Here is a 27,463-nt window from a genome sequence, read left to right on the forward strand (position 1 = left end):
ATCGGAGAAGATCGTGTCACCAAGGCTCGGGCACAAGTGCTGAAGCGCCAATTTCACAAGTTGCAGATGGAGGAAACTGAATCGGTGAACGACTATGCCATGCGTCTTACTACTTTGGTGGGAGAGATCCGCGCGCTTGGTGCAAAGCTCGAGGAGACCGAGATTGTGGAGAAATTTTTCAGTTCAGTGACTGACAAATTCACGTACATCATCGGCACGCTCGAGCAGCTTTACGACATCGACGACATGACCATAACGGAGGCGATCGGACGCCTTCGGACGTGGGAAGAGAATGCTCGTGGCTGTCGAAAAGGCAACGAAGGAGGTAGTGACCAACTCATGTACTCGCGTGTAGATTGGGAGGCCCCAAGTAGCAAAGGAAGGCGTGATGGCAACGAAGGCTCAAGCAACGCAACGCGCGGCGGACAAACCGGAGAAGGCAAAGGAAAAGGCAAACCACAAGGTCGTGGTAAGGCAGACCAATCTAAAGGGCGGAAGCAACGAACTTGGATATGTCCGAGGTCAAGTGCTATAACTGCAACGAGATGGGTCACTTTGCAAAGAATTGTCCGGAGCCTGACAAGCGGGAGATCAAGGCAAATTTGGCAAAGGAGGAAGACGAAGGTCCAGGTCTTCTGATGGCCGAAGTTTGTGATCTCGCTGAAACAGTGGTTGTGAAACCAAGCCGGAAGGTGCTACTTCATGAGAAGAATGTGACACCTAAGTTATCCGGGGATCACAACGTGTCGTGGTATCTCGACACGGGTGCCAGTAACCACATGACGGGATGCAAGGAGAAATTTCTCGAGTTGGAATATGATGTTGAAGGCTTGGTCAAGTTTGGTGATGGTTCAAATGTGGAGATTTGCGGGCAAGGATCTGTCCTCTTCGAGGGTCTCACAGGCGAACATCGCATACTCACCGGAGTGTACTACATCCCACGGCTTCGCAACAACATCATCTCTATCGGGAAGCTTGACGAGAATGGATGCAAGGTGGATATCGAGAACGGAGTGATGACGATCTTCGACAACCTCCGGAACGTGCTAACTCGTGTTAGTCGCACACGGAACAGGCTCTATATCCTCAACCTTGATCAATCTCAACCGGAGTGTTGGCTCGCCAAGAGTGATGATGATTCGTGGTTATGGCATGCTAGATTTGGACATGTTAACTTCTACGCCTTGAAGAAGATGTCAAAGATGGAGATGGTATCCGGGATGCCAGTTATCGACCATGTTGATCGAGTATGTGACGGGTGCTTGGTTGGAAAACAGCACCGCAGGCCATTCCCTGCTCAGTCTACCTATCGTGCAAGTGATGCACTCGAGCTGCTCCATGGTGATCTATGTGGCCCTATCACCCCGGCAACTCACGCTGGAAAGAAGTATTTCTTCCTTGTGGTAGACGACTACTCGAGATATATGTGGGTCATTCTCCTACGATCTAAAGATGAGGCGTTTGAAGCGTTCAAGAAGTTGAAGGCTGCAACAGAGATGGAACACAAGCTGAAGGTTCGCGCTCTACGGACAGATCGCGGCGAAGAGTTTACGTCGAATGAGTTCAACGACTACCGCGAGAAGATTGGCATAAAGAGGTTCCTCACGGCACCTTACACGCCGCAGCAAAATGGGGTCGTTGAAAGGCGCAATCGAACCGTCGTTGACATGGCAAGGAGTTTACTCAAGAGCAAGAACTTGCCGGGGACTTTTTGGGGAGAAGCTGTCTCGACGGCGGTCTATCTTCTCAACCGGGCTCCAACGAAGGCGGTGGTCGGCAAGACTCCGTATGAAGCAATTTACGGACGTAAGCCGAATGTGTCTCATCTACGGACGTTCGGGTGCGTGGCACATGTGAAGACGGCGGAGCCGCACCTCTCAAAGCTTGCCAATCGTAGCACCAAGATGGTGTTCATCGGATACGAGAGCAGTTCTGGCACCAAGGCATACCGTTTCTACGATCCACAAACCAAGCGTCTACGGATTTCACGCGACGTCGTGTTTGAAGAAAACCAAGCGTGGAATTGGAGCGCCGCAGCCGACGATGCTCCAAACAGTAACATATTTGCAGTTGAATTTCCAACTGATGATGATGCAGGGGAGGATGTCCAGGTGGTTGGCAAGACGCCCAACCAAGGTGACCACAATGGTAGTGATCATCATGGTGCCGACACCGACGACGACGCGCATAGGTCGCAAGGAGATAGCGACAACGCCGCGCACGACACAGGCGGAGATCTCGACGACAACATCGACAACGAGGCGCATAGTGACGACGACAATCAAGATGATGGTCACGGTCACGACGACTACGCCGACGACACGGATGTCGATGACACACCAAGGTCTCAACCGTCTTCCTCAAGCGCATCAACACCGACACAATTTGTGTCGCCTCCTTCGCAAGCCACAACGGACTCCTCAGGGCCTCGTCGCTACAAGACCCTCAAGAAAGTCTACAAGTACACAAAGCCAGTTACGCTCGAGTACTCCGGACTATGTCTGTTCGGAGTTGAGGAGCCGGCGAACTTCGTAGAGGCGAGCAAAAGTCCTAGCTGGACGCACGCCATGGATGAGGAGATGAAGGCAATTGAGAGCAATGGCACGTGGACTTTGGTAACCCGACCTCCAAACCAAAAGACGATAGCTTTGAAGTGGGTTTACAAGTTAAAGAAGGACACAGAGGGTGCCATTGTGAAGTACAAGGCAAGACTCGTTGCAAAGGGCTACGTTCAACGTCAAGGAGTTGACTATGATGAGGTGTTTGCACCGGTTGCTCGAATCGAGTCGGTGAGAGTGCTCCTAGCTTTGGTAGTACAAGAGGATTGGAAGGTTCATCACGAAAGGAGCAAGCACATAGATACCCGGTTCCACCATATCCGGGAGTGCATTGAAGAAGGGTTGATCGAGGTTCAACATGTGAACACGAAACACCAACTTGCCGATATTTTCACCAAGTCCCTCGGTCGACAGAAGTTCATCGAGATGAGGAGAAAAGGCGGAGTGCAAGAAGTGAAGTCAAGCAACAAGATTAACGAGGTGAATGTAGATGTTAATCATGTTGCTCATGTAGGATTAGGAAAGAAAGCCAAACCGAGTCCTAGTAGTATTAGGATTCCTAGTCCTAGTCTATTTCCATAGTCCCTTGTGGACGTGTATAAAAGACACCCTAGGGGTGTTGATTGTAACACCAGAAAAACGAAAAGCAATACAAAGCAAAGGCTCGACGCGGGCCTTTAGCCATCAAATCCATCGATCAGTTTTATTCGTGTCGCTAGTTACGCAAGTTCCGTCAAGTAGCCGGCCGAAGCAAGAATCGCGTAGGCACGCCTGTACAACTGCATACGCACGTTCAAAAGCCAACATGTCTGCCATAACCCAAAGCTTCCAGTCCCGTCGAACTTCTCTACCTCAAACCTGGTACCCACTGGCGCCATGATTCTTTGTACGACTGACTGTGTGAAAAAAATACCTGAGTTATCCCCGCGATGCCGAAGTACACTAGCAAAACCCACATGGTCTCGCCTCCGTGCACTAGTAGCAATCCACCAAAATAAATTGGTCTTCCACGTGATCTACTCGTAAGCACAAATCTGGACGCTTGATGCTAATTGCTTTGCTAAAGCCTGATGCTTTCCGATGTACTACTGCGTATAAATGGAATTTTTCTTTTTTGCCGATTGATCTGCCGTGCGTCTCGTCCAGCCGCCGCTGCTTTTAACTTGCATGCGTACATGTGCAGCTGTCCGGCTCGAACACGAGTTCAAAACAAATCCCGAACGGTGGTAACACCAGCGTTTCCGACCCACATGCGTCAACAGGCCCAACCGGAGAGCAACACCGACTTATGACAGGCCTCAGGCCCTCTCCCCCCAAAAGACTAGCCTGTTAGGAGGGGACACCCTCACCCTTATAAGTCGTGTTATGTCTCCTCCCATAACTGATGTGGGACTAAACCCAACAATCTCCCCCTCACACATCGGTCACCCATGGGCCCGCTAACACCAGCGTTCCAGCCCACCTACCATGACCGACCACTCGTGAGTTCATCGAGATTTATTCCGTGCACCTGGGCTCTGATACCACTTGATACGCAATCCCGGGTCCGCTAACACCAGCGTTTCGGACCCACATGCGTCAACAGGCCCAACCGGAGAGTAACACCGACTTATGACAGGCCTTGGGCCCTCTCCCCCCAAAAGACTAGCCTCTTAGGAGGGGACACCCTCACCCTTATAAGTCGTGTTATGTCTCCTCCCGTAACCGATGTGGGACTAAACCCAACAGTTGGTCCATAGTTTAAAGTATGCCAGGGAGACATGGTGCTTAGATCCATGGTCAAGGTCATGACCACCGGGGGAATGGAGATCGTTGACTCTGATACCAAAACTGTTGCATACTAGGGTTTAATGAGGTATGGGGGCTTTCGCCCCGGGGCATGATAGAAGAGTGAATCCTCTAACTCTTGTTTGCTTTATTCCTCATAGGGAATCTTCTTTATTTAGAGGCCGGATAATCCAACATAAGTAACATATCATAGATCTTATCTTAATTGGTTCAAGGCCTATGATAAAAATACTCCCTCCATTTACTTATACAAGGCCACTATCGAATATACATTTTACATCCATACAAGGCCACCAACAGTAATCGAGGAAAAATAAAAATGATGTTTTCTCGTACTACCAACTTGTTTAATACTACATGCATGCAGCCATAATGACACTCAGCTACTTCCTCCATTCAACATTCTTGCATGCATGCGGTGTACTAATGATTCAGTAAACGAGAATAAAAGTTGGATTCCAAAACATGTATTAAATTTTACCTTGGTACCTGTAATTTAAGTTTGTGGCCTTGTATATAAAAATGGAGGGAGTATCTCTCTTATTCCGAACGTAGACTGCCTAGCATGGGGATTGGGGATCGTTTTTTTAGAGAAAACGCAAATGACATTTACGTTCTTTTCATTGAAAAGGCAGAGTTTGGGTTACAGGTCCTCCTAGGAGGTTCAAATTACAAAGCAAAAAGAGAATAACTAGTGGACATCCCAGGTCTGTGGCAGCACTACTCGAAGGCCGCGAGCGCCAGCTTTGGCCCAAGCAATGGCTACTCCTTGATGTTGCTGATCAGCTGGAGCGATGAAGACCGAGCACCCTCAAAGACGCAAGCATTGCGGTGCTTCCAAATCATCCATGGCACGAGGAGGGCGGCAGACGCTAGGCCCTTGTGCAGTGGCTTTGACGTGTTCTGCCTGGCCTGCAGCCACCAGTCCATGGGCGAGGCTTCATGGTCCGGCGGGGCGGCTGTCATCCTGAGCCAGGCGAGGACCTCGTGCCAAGTTTGGCGGGCGAAGGGACACTCGAGCATGAGGTGGCGCCTCGTTTCCGGGGCTTGATCGCAGAGCAGGCATCGGGGGTGGTGCTGCATTCCATGGCGCGCGAGATGCTCAGCAGTCCAGCACCGGTCCTGGCAGGCAAGCCAATGGAAGAATTTGACCTTAGGTGGAACCCAATTCTTCCATATGAGCTTCCATGAGAAGCATGTCGTGGAGCCCTGGAAGGTTGCCAAGTAGGCAGACTGCGCAGTGTAGACGCCGCTCGTCGTCCACTTCCAAGTTAACTTGTCCAGCTCGGTGGGGAGGGTGACTTGCTGGGCAAGCTGCCATAACTGCAGGTACTGGCCTATCTCGTGGACGCCGATAACTCCATGAATGTCTCTAGCCCAAGAGTTGCCAAGGAGGCCCTCAACCACTGTCCTGTTCTTGCGCCGTCTTTTGGGTATGCATGTGTACAGCTGTGGCATGAGTTCACAGACGGACTTGCCATTTAGCCACCGGTCCTCCCAGAAGCGGGCAGTGCTGCCATTGCCGACGGTCATGTAGGTGGAAGCAAAGAAGAGCGCACGTTCCTCAGAGGAGAACTGCAAGTCCAAGCCATGCCAGGCACGCTCCGGATCCGTGCGGGAGAACCAAAGCCATCGAAGGCGAAGGGCAAGCCCGGCGCGTTCCAGGTCCTGTACCCCAAGACCACCGTGCTGTATGGGTCGGCAGACGCGGCGCCTGTTTACATGGCATTGGCCGCCATTGGCCTCACGTCGACCAGCCCACAGGAAGCCGCGCTCGATCTTTTCTATCTGTCGTAGCGTCTTTATCGGCGGCGCGTACGCAAGGAGATGGTGCACGGGGATGGCTCCTAGGACGGATTTGACCAGAGCTAGACCGGCGACCGGCGATCCAAGTTGGCAGGCGACCGGCGATCCCATCAACAAAGGACTGAAGCTGGGCGGCCGAGGGACGCCGTAATGTGAGGGGGATCTCATCCCATGATTGGGAAGTTCCATGGTGGGGGTCATGTACTTCTGGATATGTACTGATTCTTGATCTGACTTATTGTTCTGTTGGCAAGTTTGTTCCTCAAACATAGGGATGTTCCAATAGCTTGAGCTCGACAAGCTACTCGAGCTTATCTCAGTTTCGGCATGATTCAAATGTCTAGATGAAGAGATGGAGCGTAGCCTACACAAGCTCATGCACTATAGCGAGCTGATCCGAGGAGCTTGTTCGCTTGATTTCGCAATGTTTGCACATGCTACTTCATACTCCCCTCGGCCATATCCAAACCTGCAACTGTGCCACAGCTCACAAGTCTAAACTCTGAAGTACCCAGGAACCTAACCGCAAAGCCAGAATATTTGTAGTGCTTAAATAGTAGTGTAATAAGTTAACTGCAGTTGCTTAGTTTCGTGAGTTCTAGGACTACCCACATCGATTTAATTGTAGATGCTTTTGTATAATTGCTATTTTTTGTACTTAATACAGCGAAGAGACCAAAATTAAGATATCATTGGGAGTGAGGCGTGGGTGGAGCTTGCGTCTACAGAAGCTAATGGTTCAGGATGGCTGCTTTGTGGAGTGGCGGAAAATGATAGCAGATGCAGCTAGGAAGGGCTTTGCTGGTGGAATTGCCTTCCAATGGAATTCACATAAAATATTGACTGAGCAATTGCGGCAGGAGTGGTTGGAGAAAGTCCAGCAAAGAAGATCAATGCCTAGGCCGACAGGTAATAGAAGAGCGCCAAAAACTCCTGAGCAGAGGAGAAAAATTGCAGAAGCCATTGCTGCGAAGTGGTTGGATCGAGTAAGATTATCTATGCCTTGCTGGACATATTTCATGGTTCTTATCCTCTCATTCCAATGTCTTCGGGGCAATATATGGCTTATTCATATTGCATGAACTAATGGTAGAAATGTTTGATTTTCTTGCAGGAATACCGTGAACGTGTTTGCAGTGCAATTAATAGCTACCATGGAACATCTTCTGGATCTAAGGTACCACGTAAACAAAGAACTCCGAGAGAACCAGGTGCAAAGCGTGAAAAGAAGAAATCTATTCAACACAGAGCTGTCAGCTTGGACGATGCACATGCAAGAACTGCTCCGGTTAAGAGAAAGAAAAGTGCAACTCCTTACAAAGATCCTATGGCTGGTGAGAAACTAGAAATGATAACGAAGATTCGAGCCCAAAGGACAGCACTGGAAATAGAGAAGAAAGAGGCTATTGAAAGAGCCAGGTATGTTGTCTTATTTGTAAATAGAAAAGGGTAAACTGCATGAAGCACGTCTCTGCTAACAAATATCAACTATTGTTTTTCGTGCTTAAAATTTTGTTACTGCACTTTGATGTGTTCTTTCAACTATTATGTATGTTATGGTTCGAGTTCTATGATGATACTTATTACGTTTCACCCCATAGCGTGTCATAGTGCGTACATGTATGAAAGTACACTTTGTGGGTAGGATATGGCTTCTATTCTATACCTTGATGGCAAATGCGCTAAACTTGGAATAGTACCGAATCGGGGGTCCGACAATGTGGCTGTTATTACGCTTTGACTAGTCACTTTACATAAATTAAACTCATTGGATAATGCAACAATCAAACAGAAATGTGACGGCACTCATTTAGGTGATAAGGGGGAGCTTAGCCATCATTGTTGGGTTATTTTGTCTTATTTCCATATTTGTCAAAACTAGTCAAAAGTCTAGGTATTTTTTTTTGAAAAAGGGCGCTTTATTACTTAAAATATTTAAAACTAGTCAAAAGTCTAGGTATGGAGTTCACATGAGCTAATAAGTAATTATTACAACTAGGGATCAACATGATGCAACATTACATCATTCGATGGAAGCGAATAGTTTGGTTATAGGCAATATCAAATGTGCCTAAGAGGTTGGAGATAAATGGACGGCCCTCCCAAGGTTCAGACTGCCACCTGGGACCTTCTATATACTCGTCACCAGTAAGCTTTGCGAAGTAACCGCCTTCAATGTCGGTGAAGTCCTCTACCGCAACTTGGTTTGGATAGCAAGGGTGAGCACATGATGTACTCTGCAAGACTTACATTAGATCTATACTGACTATGCATCGTTCTCAAAGGAAAGGGTATGTGGTTTGCTCCTATAGATACGCTACAACTTGCGTCTAATAGAGATAAGGTAAGAGAGTGCACTGCCTTTCCTTCCACCTTGCATCTCCCACGAGGAAGAATCCACAAGGCACTCACACGGCGGTAAGTTTATTAATTATTTGCTGAAGTTGTTCTATGATTAAGTACAAAGTGTTGAAGTCGTCCATAACCGTGTACATGGCTATTTGAATAGATTTAGGGCTAGTTTGGTTGGCGTCATGGAGTCCATGCCTGAAAAGATCTACTGCCAGGTATGAGCCTTGACAATTGGCGTTTATTTGCCTGTACAGGAGCCTGGCAGCGTAGTGTTTGGATCGTTTCCTGGCCTGGTGTTGTGTTATCTAGTCAAGCCTTGGCAATTGGCGTTTATTTGCCTATACAGGCTAGCCTAGCAGCACAGTGTTTAGATCGTTTCCTGGCCTGGTGTTGTGTTATCTAGTGATAAAATAATATTTAAATAGTGCCAGGCTCGCTGCAGCACGTCCAGGCACATGAAATCGGACGCCTGGGCCAGACCAAGCCCCCTGCCTGGGCTAAGCAACCTACTTTCATTTATTTTTTCTTTACTTCACCAGGCTAATCACGTGGCCGTGGCAGCCAGGCCAGGAAGGTATTTTCATTCCTAGGACACCAACAAAATAACGTCCAGGCAGATTCCAGGGACTGTCCAGGCCAGGCAAGCGTTGGTGTGGATGCCAACCAAACTAGCCCTTAACCCTGCAGGAGCATACCAATTTACCCTAACACATGCCAAATGCTCTTAATGCCTTCGAGAATAGCACACATGGGGTGTGCCGGCAGAGGGAGAATGGCCACGATCCTTCCCATATGTTGCAAACAAGTCCAAGGAGCCACCCAACTGAGTTATGCCCGAATTGTGAGTCTAGCCGAAGCTCCGAAATAGGCTCAACCATTGTGAGCGGCTAGAGGCCGCAAGATAACCGCTTGCCGCGCCACATTCCTATATGTATGCAATGGCTAGACATAAAATTAACAACAACATCATCATCATAAACATATCTCTTCCGCAACGCAACTAGATGTGACGGAGAGCCCGAACTATGTGGCCCATGGAGAGGTTTGAGGTTTAGGTCTAGGTCGCGAGGGGTCCCATAAATCCCCTAGCGGGAGGTTGAGTATGCTCGGTCTTGGACCAAGATAAAAACTCGGGCCCTGGCGTTGGCTCACGTGGGACAAAACACTGATTGCATAAAACATGGCCTCCCACCTTTTCTTCGTTACATATTAACATAAGTATATCCGAGAAATTAGATCTTAACCCACACTTTACTTTTCACTTTGATCATTTGCCCCTCCCTCTGAGATTGACGGGTGGGGCCGGGTCCACTTGCCATTCACACAATCCTGGGGCAAATCATCAAACCCCTGATAAAGTGTGGCAAATCATCTAATCCCCCAAAATAAATGTATCAGAGTCAGATTCAACTACCCGTAGCAGCAGGTCTAGGCTGATATATATACATGTACAGGCGTGACAAAAATGCATGAAATCCCTCATATTACATGAAAAATAAACAAGCTATACATGGAAACTAATATAACTCTAACACCACCCCACAAACTCATGGTGGATCCACAACACTTAGTTCGGAGATATAAAGTCCATGTTGGGCTCTAGTTTGGGCGTTCGAAATCCGCCAACTGTTACTTGGAAGGCATATACTAAAGAGCAATAACCTGATCCTACACACAAAGACGCACAGAAGAAGCATCAACGCCAATATGCTTGGTGAGCTCATGCTTCATAGGATCACGCACAATACTTGTAGCACCTGTATTATCCTACAAGAGTGTAGTAGGTGTAGTAACAGACACACTCAACTCCTGAGGTAACCACCGTAACCAAGTCGTCTCTATCGTCAAAAGTTCCATAGCTCGTAACTCAGCCTCTGCACTCGAATGGGAAACTTCAATTTGTTGCTCCGTCTTCCAGGCAATGAGAGAACTGGCAAAAAACACAATAAGCAAAAAGTGAACAACGATCTAAGGGATTGCTAACCATGTAGCATCCGAATAGTCTTGAAGCTGTAACAAACTGGAGAGGGGAAAGAAAAGATGGTGAGAGAGCGTGTCACGAAGATATCGGTGAACACAAAGAAAGTGACTAGTGAACCGAAGTGGGAGAAAAAACAAACTGACTCAAAATATGAACATGATATGAGATACCCGGACGAGTGACAACTAGATTGACTAGACTCCTACAAGATGACAATAAAACGTCAGATCAGACAAGGAGCCACTATTAGTAGCACGGGGAGGTGAACATTGAGCTCCATGGGAGTCTCAATGGTGTGCTTATCAGTTAGAGCAACACATGCAAGAAGATCCTGGATATACTTTTCATGAGAAATTAAAAGGCCATCAGAGGTAGAAGAAACCTCACTCCCAAGAAAGCAGTGAAGAGGGCCAAGATCAAACATAAGAAACTGCTCACTAAGATGTGCCTTCACAAAGGCAATATATAGGAGAAGAGTCCAACCATGACGAGAAAGGTGGACAAACAATGCAGGATCATAAGTGCTCGCCCAAAAACTAGCAACAATCACCACAGAGGCGAAACGCTCAAACCAATCATGAGGTGCTTGCTTAAGACCATAGAGAGCGACGGTGATGACGTACCATACCATCAGGAACAAAATACCAAGATGGTGGCTGCATGTAAACCTCCTCACGCAACTCACCATTAATAAAGCATTCTTAACACCAAGCTGAGACAGACCAATGACAAACAGAGGCCACGCCAAGAAGTGTGCTAACAATTGTCATATGGGCCACAAGAGCAAAAGTCATCATAATCACGACCATGCTCCTATTGAAAGGCACGAGTCACGGGACGAGCTTTGTAGCGCTCAAGAGAACCATCGGAGCGAGTCTTAACCTTATAGACCCACTTACAAGTGACTAGACGAGCACGGGAAGGAAGAGAAACAAGATCCCACGTGCCGGTGAGCTCCATTCGGGATGAACAACATCACGATAAGAAGTCGCAGCGCCAGCACTAGGTCAAGGGATGAGTACGTAAGCCATAAGAAGGCTGGCACAAGGAATATGACACATCAATAGATGCATCCAAAACATGTGGACGACGTGTATAATACTGAGGAAAAAATGGAAGACTACGAGGAATCACCAGGATGGACTCAGGTGATGGAGACGGGGAAATCACTGGCGATGGAGGTGCAGAATCCTGTGACAAGTTAGGTGAGGAAACCATAGGAGATGGCGGCGGCGGATCTACAACAGCCGAATTACCAGAAGTAGTGGGATGGGTGGACAAGAACTCAACACTACTGTTAGGAGTGTCGAGAAAAGTGAGGAAAGAGATATCCTTCACAGAAAAGGTCGCAAAAGATGGACACGGGTAGAAAGAACAAACGAGACTCATCAAAAGTCACACCCCGAGAAATACGCGTTCGACATCTGATGGGATCCCAACAACGATAGCCCGTATGCTCATCCTTGTATCCTAAGAAGAGACACCTACCACCTTTTCAATGAAATGAAATGCAAGCGCTCCTTGCGTTTTGTCGAAAAAAAGAAGAGACATCTGCCAGATTGAGAGGTCAGTTTGGTGCGTTTAGGACGGGCAAGAAGAACATAGCAAATACAACCAAACAAATGAAGCATAGAATAATCAGGAGAACGATCAAAATGACACTCAAATAAATGTCACCCTGCAAAGCAGCAAAGAGCTGGATGTTTATGAGATAGGTGGAAGTGAAAACAGCCTCAACCCCGAAGTGAGGTGAAAGAGAGGCGGTGATCATCAATGCCTAAGACGTCTCAAGAAGGTGACGTTGCTTGCGCTCAGCCACACATTCTGAGCATGAGCACCGGGACAAGAAAACTGAGCAGAGTAACATCTTGGAGATATACTCACCTGCGGAGTCTACCCTTACGATTTTGGAAAGCTAAGTAGGTTCATCAGCCTTTACTTGCATTGTTGATTTAGACGTCCTATTTACCATCCCTTGCGGACAATAACAACTATCTAGTCCAACTTGAATTCCAATCAGAAAATAAAGGAATTAGCTTTGGTTGTTTGATCAAAAGAGCAAGTCAAGCTGCCAAGTAACCAACTCATCCACTTATTCCCAAGTTCTTATTAGATTATTTGCCAACTTCAATTGAAGTCCAGGAAAATTCCCTTATGAAACACACGAATATGCCAGGATAATTGAGTGTGGGTCATAGCAGCAAAACACTTGTATATAGGCAGAACCTCACTGCAAGAAGACATAAAATAAAGCCAAGTGTAGCGAGAGAAATCATCTATAAAAATTCTTAAGCCGGAAGAAGAGCAGCAGCCAACCCAAAGGAGAAATAGCATCGACGGCAGCGCAAGATTGGACCAGGAGGGCGAGTTCTGGCGCCCAATAAAAAATCCTTAAACCTGGGCCGTGGGCTGTGACTTAAAATAATTCCTTTTTCTTTTTCTTTTACCAAAAAATGGAATATCTTCTGTTTATGCAATTTCTTGTGAACCTTCGCTGGAATATGTCGAAGCCTCACAAAAAGATCATAATTTTTGGAATCATGTTTATATTTTTCCTGAATGTAAATACATTTAAAATATTTTGGGTTTGAACTAAATGTAGATGATAGGTTAGGGATAAAATCATGAAACAAATTGGGTAGCTTCTAAGTATTAAGGCCATGTGCAAAGTTTGAAAGGCTATCATGCAAAACACCAAAAATGGAAATGTTTTTGTAATTCCCTAATAAAATAAAATGACAATAATAGTTATTATTTGGGTTTGTTTTGATGCGTTGAGGGTTTTAGCTACCTCATTTCAAGTTTAAGCATGACGACACGATGATGCAAAAGAAAATAACAAGCAAAATTTAGTTATGGTATTACTCTGGGCTGTTACACACATGACACATCTAGTCCGTTTGTTATTATTGGGAAAAATCAAAACCACACATTGATATTTGTGAAAAAGTTGTTGGAAAATCCAAACAATATACATGCCAGTTTGAAACTTCCCGACTATCTACTCCAACAAGGTTTGTCCGTCTCCGGTGAGGGAGTGGTGATGATGGTGGCGCGTCTTCTGCTCGCTCTAGTGTTTGTAGTTGTCGCTATTTGGTCTACGGGCATGGATGTATTTTTTATTTTATTTCTTGTGTTCTTTGTATTGCCACGATGTTGGATGAATGGATCGGAAGTTTTTTCCGGAAAAACAAAGAATGGATAGAAAAACATAAGTAATAACATAAGAATATATCGGATTAGTGCACTGCAATCACACTTGCAGTTGAATATTCCCGGCTGCTTTTACTTGATACGTGGTTTACACTATTTCCTGTCAAAAAACTAACATGCCATCTGTACATGCAAGACATTTTAAAATTTAAATGTCTCATTGTAAATTGTTTTCCTATTCTTTTACCATCAGGTCGCTCATTGTAGAAGCCGAAAAAGCTGCAAATGCTCTTGAGCCTGTTGCAGCGAAAAATCCATTTGCTCAAGCATCACTTATAGAAGCTAGAAAACTTGTTACAGAGGCAAGAATATCACTCAAAGGTGTTGATGATAATGATGGGCCCGCAGAAAGTTCTTCTGATGATACATCGGATGACTCAGGTGTATCCGAACTGCACAAGTACGAGTTGGAGAATCAAAATAACCTTATTAAACAAGAGAATAAATCTGTAAACGGAATGAAGCTACCTCCAAGGACTGTTAATGGCATGGATTTCTATTTTGATGTGTCTGCACTAGGTGAAAAGGAACAACTCATTATGTATCAGAGGATAGAGAACTCCATGGAAAGAGCTTATTTGCTTCCTTCAGCTTTTTCAACAGTTCAATATGTGAACGGAAATCTTGGAACAAATGGTCTATATATCAATAAGCAAGTGGTCAATAACGACCAGATCGACCAGATTGCAGCAGAAACAACAGAATTCATTTCAGCAGAGCCTCTAGAGGATGTGTCCTCACCTGCTAATAAGTCTAAGATGAGATGGGTACGTGGAAGGCTAGTTGAAGCAGAAGAATAAACTAGGAGGTCTAAGCAGTCAAATTCTCGGGAGATTCATCATCTGAAAATGTTTCAGATTTGCTTCCATTCTGCAAGGATCTGCAATTTGCAACAGGGAAATGGAATACTTGATTCGGATTCATTTATTGTTGGTATGTTCCTCCCTGGAAAAAAATGACGAGCATGCCAGGGAACGGCCTTCTGATGAGCATTGTAATTAGTAGTTCCGACTTTAGAAACCCTCGGATGTAGTCAGTTTTAGGAGAAAATTAACTATAAATCATGGTAAAGACAATGTATTTATGTAATGTGTCATTCCCCTCCGCCCGTGTTTGTTAGGCCCCTCACACTTTGAGCCAAAGTTCGACCATACTGCGTAACCAAATATTAGTTATATACAACAAAATTATATAAATGAAAACTTCTTTAATACGAATCCAACAGTAAATTTTATATAGGATGTTACTTGCAATTAGTACACGAGTCCATTGGTTGTGTTACTTGTACTTTACAAAATCAAATCTATCATGAAGGTCGAAGTTTGATCCAAAATACAAGGGGACCTAATAAACCCCTTATAGCAGACCCAAAGTACAATTGTTATGTTGATAACTTTAGCATTTGCATCCCGCAAAAAAAGAAGATAACTTTAGCATTTGCAGTCACACACATGATTGCTACATGCCAATACAAAGGAAAGACCAACTGGTAATCATGTGTGAGGCAATCAAGTCAAGCATGTAGCAAGCAATGTGGCATGGTAAAAGTGAAGAATGGACATTGTTGCTACCAAGCACATGACAAGAGCAAACAATCCACAAGTTGGATGCAACACACAAGGTATATATGTCATGAGGCATGGCAATGTGGCAATCATGAGGAAAAACAATATCTCTAACATGTGTGCAAGTAAGTGGTCCAAGATGACAAATATATGTCATGGTACAAGCACTACTGGAATCTGCTGGTTTGCCGACAGCCAGAGCTGACGGCAAAGGACAGTTTAACGGACGACAAAGGCTTTGCCGTCAGTGTGCTGTCGGCAAAGGAACCGGCCAAGATTTTATCGGCAATCACCTTCTTTGCCGTCAGCTGAAGGTCGACCGACGGCAAAGACTTTGCCATCAGCTTTGTGGCACGGGCTGACGGCAAAGAGCAATGGCGGCAACGACGCAGGCCGAGCCCCGTTAGAAGGTTAACGGCATGCTTTGCCCACATCCGTAGCAAAGCTGACGGCAAAGCCGAAACCCTAGGTCTCCTGGGTCCCCTCTTTGCCCACAACCGTAGCAAAGCTGACGGCAACGCCGAAAACCTGGGTCTCCTTGGTCGCCTCTTTGCCGACAGCTGGAGCACAGCTGACGGCAAAGCCGAAAATCTGGGAAAATTTGGTATTCCCAGAGTTGCCAGGATACACAGGCTGCCGCCACGTGTCTTCTTGACGGCAAAGCTGTTGTCGTCAGTAAGCTGTAGGCGAAGACCCTCTCTGCTTTTTTTCATATTTTTTTCTGTTAATTCCCTGCATTTGCAAAACATAGATACAAATAGCAACATACATATATTTGCCCAGCCCTAAACAGCACCACAAGTGCATCACAAAGTGCAAACAGCACAACACAAGTGCATCACCAAGTGCAAACAGCACGGATATATGTAATTAAAGTGCAAACAAGATCATAAAGTATTACAGAGCATCACAAGTGCATCCGCAAATACAAGTGCATTACAAAGTTCATCTAAGACTACACAAGTGCATTACAAAGTCCCTCGAGCATCCATCCATATGCCATGCTGCTTTATCAAAATTTGCATAATGAGAAAGAAGTTAGAAGACGCGTTGCCATATTACAGGAGCGGAGCTCGTTTGCCTAGCCTTGATCTCAGATAGAGTCAGTGTGCCATGACTCTTACCGCCACCAGAGATAGGGACGAAGCCATCACACATGGCCATCACACATGGCCACCAGCTCGCGTGATAGGGACGAAGCCATCACACATGGCCAGCGTGCCATGACTCTTACCGCCACCAGAGATCATCAACGCCTCTGGATCGATAGGATTCTAGCTCGGGTCAAAGTCAGGCCCGCGCAGTTGTTTGACCACCTCAGAATAAGACGTCATCTTGTTGTAGGCGGATAGGCTTGTGTACGCCGACGTCCCGTCCCCCTCAGAATATGCCTTCCCGTCTTGTACGAGCCCTCAGAATATGCCTTCGCCGTCTTGAGGCTCGGGCTGGTTATTGTGTTTGGCCTACACGAAAAGACAAAGAATTAGTACAACAAAAATCATGAACGAATGAATTATTGATGAAATAAAACAAGGCACACATACCCATTTTTTGGCGTATTGCTTGATGTTGGCATTGCCTTGGTGGTGTGGCACACCAACCAATTGGGCACGACGGTCCTTGGCCATAGTGTGGGTGCTCAACCAAGCCTGTGTGCACCACCTGTCCACTATCATCTCCCAACAATCCATCTTATCGGCCAACCATCTCGGGGGGCACCTATGAATGTAAGTTAATGAAGAATGAAACTAAGTATTATAACTAAATAGATCTAACTAGCCCTAAGAATTGATCTTTGGAATGTACATACCTCCATGTACTCGGTCTTATCAAGGAAAATCTTTCGATATTCAGTCTTTGTCTTCGGCTCCCCTTGCTTGGCGTACCAATCTCGAACAACCTGACACGCAGCTCGTTCCTCGTGTTATTCAATAAACTCTTGCACTCTTTCACGAGGTTCTTCTTGGCCGCCTCCTCCGTCCCCTCCTCGACCCTAAAGTAACTCTGCAATTATGCCAAATAGATGCACACATGAATAGTGAAATGATTTGGAAGGAAATAACAATATATAACATTGTATACTTTTTATTGGGTAAAATAATAGTTACCCAAAAATCAGCCAACACCTTGTCGGCCACGCTCACGCAAACAACACCATTGACATGTATGTTTTCCGGGAGCAGAGTGGCTTGGTAGTGCTCCCACTTGAGTCCTGGCTCGGGAACCATACCCTCACCGGGCAACTGCACTATCCCGGGGAAGTGCTCCCTAAGTAAAGCACCAAGGAGGCAGTTTGGATTCCGGGTATTCTACGGGTAATCCCACCCCCTACATAATGATAAGGCAAAGACATTAGCTACTTGGTGAAATATAATGATATAAGGTACACAATATATATCAACTTACTTCTCGCCATCTGGCTTAATGAACGCCCTGTGCTGCAACTCCAATCGGTCTGGAACTCGTGTCATACCACGTTGGTAGACCGACTTGCTGGCAACCCCCTCAGCCTCTGCCTCAGCCCCCTCCGCCTCAGCCTCCGCCTCAGCACCCTCCGCCTCAGCCTCCTCCTCAGCCTCCGCCTCAGCCTCCGCCTCAGCCCCCTGCATCAGTGTCTGCTCCTGGACGGGAGGATCCCGCACCGGTGACACCCTCGTCTACAAGGGTGAAGTGGCTAAGACAGAAGTAGCCGAGGGTGGTGGCGACTGGCTCCTATCATGCAGCCTCCCTCTCCCACGACCACGTCCTCTGCCTCTCTTCTTTCCTCCGCCTCTCCCACGGGGCTCCTCGGCAAAGCTCTGCAACAAAGTTCTCCGTAGCTGCCCAGGTGCTATCCTCAACTTATCCCCGCCTGCCATGTCTCACCACATGTAACGATAAATAGTTAAATAATTAGTACAAATTCAAGGACAATAATTAAATGAACAATAATAAATACATGAATAATTCAACTAATAATTGAATAATTAAACAACAATGTTTGGATGCATACAAAGTACTAATAGTCTGGATCATGTGTCTCTTTTCCATGGTCAATTGAAGCAAAATCATCATCAGTATCACACGTGTCGTCATGACTGATATCGTCATCGGGTTCAGGGACATCATGTGGAAGGCCTTTTTGTAACCGATCAAGCATTGATAGCTCATCGGCATTGGTAACCTCTTCTACTTCCACTTCTTCCTCATCATCACGTGAGTCTTGTTCCTCCGTGTTCAGGGTGGACGTAGAGCAGTTTTGGGTACGACGTCTGACGCCACGTGATTCTTGGAAGAATTCTCCATCATATGTTATTGGGTCAATTTGAGGTTCATAATCGTCCCCCAAATGAAGACGATTATGAACCTCCCCCAAATGAAGACGATTATGAACTTCTGATGTCGTACTTCTGAAATATAGACATCGTGTTCGATGTGCCACCTCCCCCAAATGAAGACGTACTTCTGAAATATACCCGTTGATGTCGTACTTCTGAAATGTACGAACCTTAAAGTCAAAACCATTAGCTATTTGTCTCAATTCATCGTCGACTTGCTCATCTGAATTAGCCTAGAAGTTAAGAAAAGATAGAATTTGGTGTGTTACTCATGAGTAATAGCAACAAAGGAAATCACTTATTATATATAAGGGAGGTACCGTTTTTTTGAACCAAGAGATGAAACCTGGATAGCCGCCTCCTGTCTTTTCAAGAAGTTCATACTCGAGAATGGATTCTTTTTCGATTGCAACACCATTCGAGAATTGTTCGACGTATCGACTGTATCAATTAATAATAGTTGTTAGACACAAAACTTGTTAAAAGTTGCGAAACAATGTACAGAGCACTTACTCGATGTATGGCCGAACTTCTGTTAAGTTGTTCAATATATACATCGTTAGTGTGCGCCACTCCTCGACGCACAACAACTTTGGTTTTCCCACACCAGAAGGTGCGAGCTTCCCTTTGAAGAGGCTCAGATTGGATTCACGTCGTTTGGGGTAGCCCAGATTGTACCGAGGCTTTGGATTATGCAAGTTGTGCATAGTGGCATCAAAGTGTGCTGTTACGAAGTTTGCCGCCTCCTCGGTAATGAACGCCTCGGCCATCGATGCTTCAATTCTACGTTTATTTTTACATTTTCCTCGAAGTGTCTTCTGCATTCTTTTAGTTGCGTAGCACCAACGATTTTGCACAGGGCCACCCAATCTTGCCTCGGTTGGGAGATGCAAAATCATGTGTTGCATCGGATTAAAGAAGCCCGGTGGAAAAATCTTCTCTAACTTGCAGAGCAACTCAAGCGTCAACTCTTCCATGTCATCTATCAAGCATGCGACAACTCTTTAGCACAAAGAACACGGAAGAAATAGCTCAACTCGGCCAATACTAGCCATTCAGCCTCGGGGATATAGCCGCGCAACATCAACGGCGTTATCCGCTCAAGCTATATGTGCCAATCATGACTCTTGAGCCCAAATTTTTTCATTTTTTCAATGCTCGCTCCCCTCGCTAGATTCGCAGCATACCCATCGGGGAACAACAACTTTTTTGCACCCACAAGAGGATTTCCCTTATTGCTCCCTTCTCAAGATTGTACCAGGCAGGTGGTTTGGACCAATTTTTTCTTCCTTTCAGTTCTCGCATGTTTAGTGATGGCCTATCACACAGAGTCTTCTGGTCAACTCTAGCCTTTGTATTATCTTTGCCCTTATCAGTGCCGAAAAATGTGCCAAGAAGGGCCTCGGCGATATTCTTTTCAGTGTGCATCATGTCAATGTTGTGTGGAAGTAAGAGGTCTTCTAAGTAAGGGAGATCCCAGATGCATGGCCTGTGGGTCTAGGCGTGTTCCTCATTATAACCCAAGAAATACCTTGGACGGTTTGGATCAGGCTCCATAGATTTTAACTCTTCATTAATTTGTGCCCCCGTCAACGCAGGTGGTGTTGAGTGTTTGACAACTTTACCTTTCATGAAATTCTTCTTGTCTTTTCTGAATGGATGGTCCATAGGCAAGAACTGTCTATGCAAGTCAAAGCAGGAATACTTCCCACCCGCCGGCAACCAATGAAACTTAAGAGCTGCCTTGCATTGTGGGCATGGGAACGTTCCATGCACACACGAGGCAACGAAAAGCGTAAATGCCGGCAGATCATGCAGCGAGTATTGGTACCAAACATACATTTGAAAGTTCTCTTTCTTAGCTGCGTCATATGTGTTGACCCCATTCACCCAAGCTTCTTTCAAGTCATCCATCAGCGGTTGCATGTACACACTCATATTCTTCCCCGGGTAGTTTGGCCCTGGAACTATCAACGTCAGAAATATGTGCTTTCTTTGCATAATGGATGATGGTGGAAGATTGAGGGGAATGACAAATACAGGCCAACAACTATATTGGGTAGCCGTCATACCAAAAGGATTGAACCCATCGAGGCTTATGGCGATTCGACAATCCCTTGGTTCTTTAGCTTTTTTCCTTATGTATACTATCGAATGCCTTCCATGTGTCACCATCTAAAGGGTGTACCAACATCGGAACTACGTGTTCATCTAATTCTTTCCTAATTCCATGTTTGTGCCATGTCATCTGTTTTGCTGTTTCTTCGAGCATGTAAAGTCGTTGAAGTCTTGGTAGGATCGGCAGATACCATAGGACACTCACGGGGATTTTTCTCTGCTTCTTCTCACCTTCACCGTTTTCTACCTCAACATATCTGGAGGACTTGCAAAATGGACAATATGTTTCGTCCGCATACTCTTTCCTAAATAAGGCACATCCCTTCTCACAAGCATGTATTTGCTCATACGGCATCTTGAGTGCACTAAGGATTTTGTCTGACTCATATAGGTTTGAAGGCATAATATGACCTTCTGGTAGAAAGTGCCCAAATAGGGTCATCACTAAGTCAAACAAGTCTCTTCCAATGTTGAATTGGGCTTTCAGAGCCATTACTTGTGCGATGGCATCTAGCTGAGAAATCTTAGTGTGCTCGTGAAGAGGACGTTTTGAAGACTCCAACATGGCATAGAAGGCTTTCGCGGATTCCTCCATCTCTTCGTCCTTGTTCCAGGCATCATCAAAGTCATTTACCATGTCTTCAATCCCTGTACCATAATCATCGGTGCGCTGACGCAACACCTCGTCTCTGTTACGTTGGGCCGACTCACCATGAAATGTCCACAAGGTATAGCCGGGAGTAAAACCACGCATCTGCAGGTGTTTACCCATTACATCCTTTGTCTGTCGCGAATAATTCTTGCACTTAGTGCAGGGGCACCATGTTTTTGGCTGGCCTTTAGAAAATGCCGTTTCCACGAATTCATAGGTTTTGCTCAACCATTCATCGGTCATATCTCTCTGACTATGGTGACCGGTGTACATCCATTCACGATCAGTCATTCTGGCAAGCTAGCTACATAGTATCCACATATAAAACAATATAAATTATCAGTTCATCAAGTATGTTAAATTAATTATGGCCATTTTTTAATCATGGTTAATACATTGGGATGCACGGCATGCACACCTACCAGCTACTAGGTAAAGATGGGTCCTAATCCCACCCGAGTATGTGTAGATTGGGTCATTTCCCCATGCTCTGCTCCCGACCCAACGCAAAATTTCGGCAACACCTCCCCGCTGTTCTCCTGATACACGACTCAGCAACTAACCCAGAGGATGTGTACCCGGAGAACAACAAGGAGGAGCTGTCGAAACTCTGCATGGGATCCGGAGCAAAGCGTGGGAAACGACCCAATCTACACATACCCGGGCTGTCCATGGATAACGTTGGACAATTCGAAAGAATCACCATTATAAATATGCAAATGCATGCATATTTATGACAGGAACCCTTTCGAACGGGAGACGCATATTGGTTACGCAACAACTTTGCATTTTAATACTAAAAATACCTAGCTAGATAGTGTCATCAGCACGAAGGCCGAAACAGAGCAAAATAAAGGGGGTGGAGGAGGAGTTAACAAATGTGCTCACTTTCGAATGCAGAGGAGGTCGTCGAAAACCAAACCCTCGCGGAGAAGCTAGTGCACATTTGAATGCACTCAATCAACACAAATACGCACTCGCGGTAATTAAGCTAACTAATACTAACATCTATTATTAATAATTTATTATTCAAGTTTTGTTACTCTTCTCTTCTTCTATTTCTTTTCTTCTTCTTATTTTCTTTCTATTGCTAACAGCTAGCTAACTAATACTAACAGCTAGCTGACTAATACTAACAACTAGCTAACTAATACTTACATGTACTAACATCTATTGCTAACTAAATCTAACTAAAAATCTACCACTAAGTAATTGCTTACTAAATTTAACTAAAAATCCACTACTAACAGATTTAACTAAGGCCTCCTTTGATTTGAAGGATTTTTCATAGGAAAAATGCAGGAATGCAAATTCCATAGGATTTTCTACTGTAGCGTCATTTGATTTGCAGGAACCAGTCCGGAGGAATACTGTTGTGATCCAGAGGAACACTGTTGGTTTCCTATGATTTTGCAGGAAGTGGAGCATTGAGCCGGACCTCTTTTTTACACGAAGACCGAGGCAAGAGGGACAAAGTTGCATGTCAGATTGCTCTTATGACTAAAGCAATGCTTTCCATGAGCGCGTTCTAATGAAAAGGCATGTGCAAATACAGAGCATGTGTGAGTAGGGTGCATGGTTTGTGTCTAGCCCAGTTTGGGGCGGTGTATTATTTCTTTACTAAACAATGTATTCCTTTGTTTTCAGTTCCTTCATTTCAAACATTTCATTTGTTTCATATTCCTGTACTTCTCCTCTGTTTTTCAATCCTCAGTTTTACACATGCATTCCGATAGTTTTCCTACATTTTCCCTATTCCTATGTTTTTGCGATCCTGCAAATCTAAGAGGCCCTAACATAGAAAAAATGAGCTAAAAAAAGAAAAAAAGGGGGAGGAGGAGCTCACCGGCGAGTCGGGGCGGGGCTGGCGCGGGCCAGAGGCGAGTAGGGGAGACGCGGGGCGGCGCCGGCGAGTATGGGTGGGCGCGGGGCGGCGCGGGGGCCGATGCCTCGGGGCGGGGTGATGGCGGGGCTGGCGCGGGGCGGCGCCCACGAGTAGGGGCGGCGTAGGGCGGGGCTGGCGTGGGGGCCGATGCCTCGGGCGTGGGTCGACGACGGCGGCGGGTCGGGAGAGCAGGGTAGGAGAGGTGATAGAGAAGAGGGGTTAGGTCGTGGCCTGCACGGGGGGGGGGGGGGGATAACCACCCGACTATGCCGTCAGCTGCCTGTCGGCATAGACGGCTCCCAACGTGGGACCGAGAACCTCCCTATGCCGTTAGCCGCCCTTTGCCGTCAGTCTTTTGCTCCTTTGCCGTCAGCTGGCTGACGGCTTAGATAGAGCGGACGACATAGAGTTTCTATGCCGTCAACATTATTTTTGGCTGAGGGTAAAGCCTCTATGCCATCAGCCCTTGAAAATGCTGACGGCAAAGCCAAAAGCTGTCGGCAAATTAGGTTTTTCCAGTAGTGAAGCAACACAAGTAGGATAAGCTACAATATTCATGCTTAAGAAGGATGTCACCTCGAAAGTGTGACCTTGTGCGTCCGTGACAATGCCGACGCACAAGCAAGTGCGATGTAGAAATGTGTCGGTGTAGCATGGCTCGCTTTCAAGAGCTCGAATCGTCAACTCGCGTGAAGTGGAAGTTGACACGTAGTCTAAGTGTCCTACACATACACACAACAAAGCAAAAAATGTACGTGCATAGTAGATAAACACATCATCCATCATGATGGTTTTATTCTCTTGCACATAACCGTTAGGATCACAAGAGCATGAAAAATATGACGCAACAATGACAATATTCATGGTACTAGGCATATGGTGCAAGGAAGAAAGACAAGCATGCTTCACAAGAAAGATGTCAAAAGCTCCAATAATATGAGAGAAAGCTATGGGGGCAATCTCATTAGCAAAAGTAATAGCATTATTGCACTCAATACATGGCAAATCATCTAGCGTGAAAGAGGCAACACATGGATACATATGACAATACGCAATATCAATCATGTGCAAAGCATGGCGATGGTTGTCATCAACCACATGAAAGGAGCAAGTATTAGTCATCGGTGATGCAACATAAGCGAGCATATTGATCATGTCGTGCAAACTAGTAGTGCGAAGATGCAACATACTATAGGAAATCATGGCAAACATGTCATGTGAGCAAATAATAGGCATAGACAATGCACACGACATATCGCAAGCACGAAAACAAGATATGATCAAAGTATCATCATTGTATTGGCGAGAAGTCCTATGCAAAGAGAAATTGGTCAACATGACTCTCCCAACACAAGCATGAACAATAGCATGACTCACAAGAGGAACATGGCAATGATAAGAAATATCTCCACCAAGCCTGCAAATACACATACAAATACGAGAATCAAGTGTCATGTGGGATGCAAGGCATGGTTCACAAATGCATGGCAAGCGCATAGAAATGAGCATATCATGCAAAGTGAACATGGCAATATGGGCATAAGATGTGTAATGAACAAGAAGCCATAGCCATGTAGAATAAATGCGGGAAGTATTTGCACAAAGAGGGTTAGTGGAGGGTAAGCACTCCATGGTAGCGCACGTCTTCATTGCTCTCTAGAGCTTTTTTCGTCAACTCGTGCGCTTGCGAGGTTGACGATGAATCATGTGTACCTACACAACAAGGAGACACACGAAACAAAGTGTGTGCGTGGTAAATGTACACATCACCGAGCATGATGTGTATGTGCACGTGAGAGTTAGCACAATATAAACAATGCTCAAAGAAATTTGAGGCATGGTACAAGAATACGTCATCCATCATGCAATAAAAGTTATTATGCTCAACATGAGTGGGACGCAAATTATAGCAAGTATGTGGCACAAGCATATGATGCATATCAATGGAAAGCATATTGTCCACACAATTATGGGGATCATGCAATGGATGGAATGGAACAAAATCTCCTAACATGCATAAGGGAACTATGAGGGTCTCCTCGTGTGCATTAGCGGAAGCATAATTCGGAGAACATGGACAACATCCAAAGCAATGCACATCCAAATCATGGTAGTCATGGCATGACATATAAGAACAATTGCGCAAATGATGCAAAGGGAGCATGGTAATATCATCACAAGAAAAGCAAATGCCAATAACCATAGACTTCTCATCTATGCCATATTCGCAAATTGGATTAATTTTTATGGGATATGCATAGTTACTACGATGAGATTGCAAAGATGCAATATGGGTGATCTCATGCATAGCATATGACAAGTCAAGCGGGCTGTCAAACATGATGTGACCAATAGAATTATCACAAGATATCCTATGGAGTATAGCATGACAACTAGGTAATTCGACATGTGCATCATCATATGCTTCATAAATAGGTGGTACATCTAAGCACGAGGAAAAACATAGCATGTGAAGTATCCATAAGGTGATCAACATTATGCAAGCAATCAATCCCGGGATAGTCCACTAGTGGGATATGAGCGTCACCTTCACCTATTTTACCTTTTGCATTCCACTCATGTGGTGTAGGTGAGGTGGCAAAGACCAAATCATGGTCATCTTCATCATGATGGAACCACATGGTGGGGGGGGGGGGCTGACAGCCCGAGACTGACAGTCCAGAAGATTCCCCTTTTATTCTGTTGTCGCCGGGTTAAATTTGTTTGTGGCATTCATCGTCGCATAATTCACATCATCCGCATTGCATCGGCACTCCCTTGCAGCCAGTTTTCAAAATTTGCATCCGTAATTAGTTGCCGTCTCTCTCCGTTTTCATCGTTGACCGTTTCGAGTCCAACCACACTCGGACGCGCCCACGACATCAGTTAAATATTTGTTTTTAAAGGTGTCCAGAAAATATTCTTGGATTGGATTGAAACTTGGCATGCGGTCTTAGTATGTTGTAGGTAGGCCGCGTGCCGATTTTCATCGCAATCGGAGTCCGTTTGATACGTGAACGGTCGACCGTAGCGGCACCGTTATCGGTTATCGTCAGACATTTTCGGTGTTGTAAATCTCTGTTGCCGGGTCGCACCATTTCCCTCTCATCTCCGCTTAGCCCCTCTACACAACCACCGCAACCCATCGAGTCTACCCCTTCGTTTCGGACCGTCCGATCGGGATCCGACGGCCCGAAAACGGATGAAAACCCCCATCCGAAGACCCATTTCTTATTTAAACACCCTACCCTTGCCATTTTGGACCTAACCCTAGCTCTCTCCTCGATCCGTGTGCAGCCACCCTCAACAGCCTCCACCTCGCAGCCTCTCCTCCCTCCGCGCAGCCAGCCACTGCGGCCCGCCCGGGCCAGATCCCGGCCGAGACAACCAGAGCCGCCGCCGCCGCCTTGCCCGAGCACCCCGTCGCCAGCCACCCCGGCCTTCTTCTCGCCGACCCCTCGTCGGACCTCTGACAGGCTAGCATCCTCGCGCCCCAGGGCTGTTGCCGCGTACGACCTTGACCCCAACGCCGGAGCAGCCACCGCTCCTGGCACCGCTGGCCAGCTCAGTCAGCCTCCCCGGCCCAGCCCCGTGCAGCGCGCCTTGAAGCTTCGTCGAGGAGCCCATCATTGGGGCCCTGGCCGTCGGCCATCCTGGCCGTCCACCTCGCCGGTCGCATCTGCGTCCACTGTCGCGCGAGCGCTGCCGCACCGATGCGGGATCTGGATCGCCCACTCCAGCGCCTCCCGTTGACCCGAGCGCCAGCGGAGCTCCTGGGCCTGAGCCGGCCTCCTCCAACGTTTCATGGGCCTCGCTAGCGCCTCTTTGGCCCACGACCAGCACACGAGCCGGCCCAGCGCCCCTTCGGCCCGTCCCCACCGATTCGGCCCATACTTATTTTATTATACATGCGAATTGATTTAATTTCGAGTTTAGTTGCCTTGTTAAAATGGCCGTAGTTTTTAAGCCATGCATTGGATCGCGACACATTATGTATGTAAAACGTGGATAATTTCGCGTAGATTAATATTTTATAACTTGCATGCATGTTTGAAGTTGTTTGACCTGCCGTTTGCATAGATTTACGTGCTGTCCTATTAGGTTAATTATTTCGTAGATAATTATGCGTGCTTCCGATTTGCTCCAAGCCCGTAGGTAAAATGCATGTTGTTGCAACCCCTTGCCATGTATTTTAGAAATAGTTGTCCTGCCATTTTCATGTAGGTGG

General features: G+C 46.2%; 1 protein-coding gene across 4 annotated transcripts in view; it reads left to right on the forward strand.

Annotated features, from left to right (window-relative positions):
- LOC123428665 overlaps nucleotides 1–14,803 on the forward strand; it is a 40,211-nt gene extending 25,408 nt beyond the window's left edge. For 2 of the 4 annotated variants that reach the window (XM_045112858.1, XM_045112864.1), the window contains 3 exons: nucleotides 6,820–7,138; nucleotides 7,267–7,571; nucleotides 13,892–14,803. In XM_045112858.1, the coding sequence (XP_044968793.1) occupies nucleotides 6,820–7,138; nucleotides 7,267–7,571; nucleotides 13,892–14,498 (1,231 nt within the window). In that variant the 3' untranslated portion in view covers nucleotides 14,499–14,803. Of the gene's footprint in view, nucleotides 1–6,819; nucleotides 7,139–7,266; nucleotides 7,572–8,151; nucleotides 8,372–8,464; nucleotides 8,571–8,661; nucleotides 8,720–13,891 lie in introns of those variants that run through there. The other 2 variants (XR_006622596.1, XR_006622597.1) reach the window with 2 other exon arrangements.
- Nucleotides 14,804–27,463: the final 12,660 nt, after the last annotated feature.

The sequence above is a fragment of the Hordeum vulgare genome, chromosome 1H (assembly GCF_904849725.1).
Source record: "Hordeum vulgare subsp. vulgare chromosome 1H, MorexV3_pseudomolecules_assembly, whole genome shotgun sequence".
NCBI classification, from domain to species: domain Eukaryota; kingdom Viridiplantae; phylum Streptophyta; class Magnoliopsida; order Poales; family Poaceae; genus Hordeum; species Hordeum vulgare.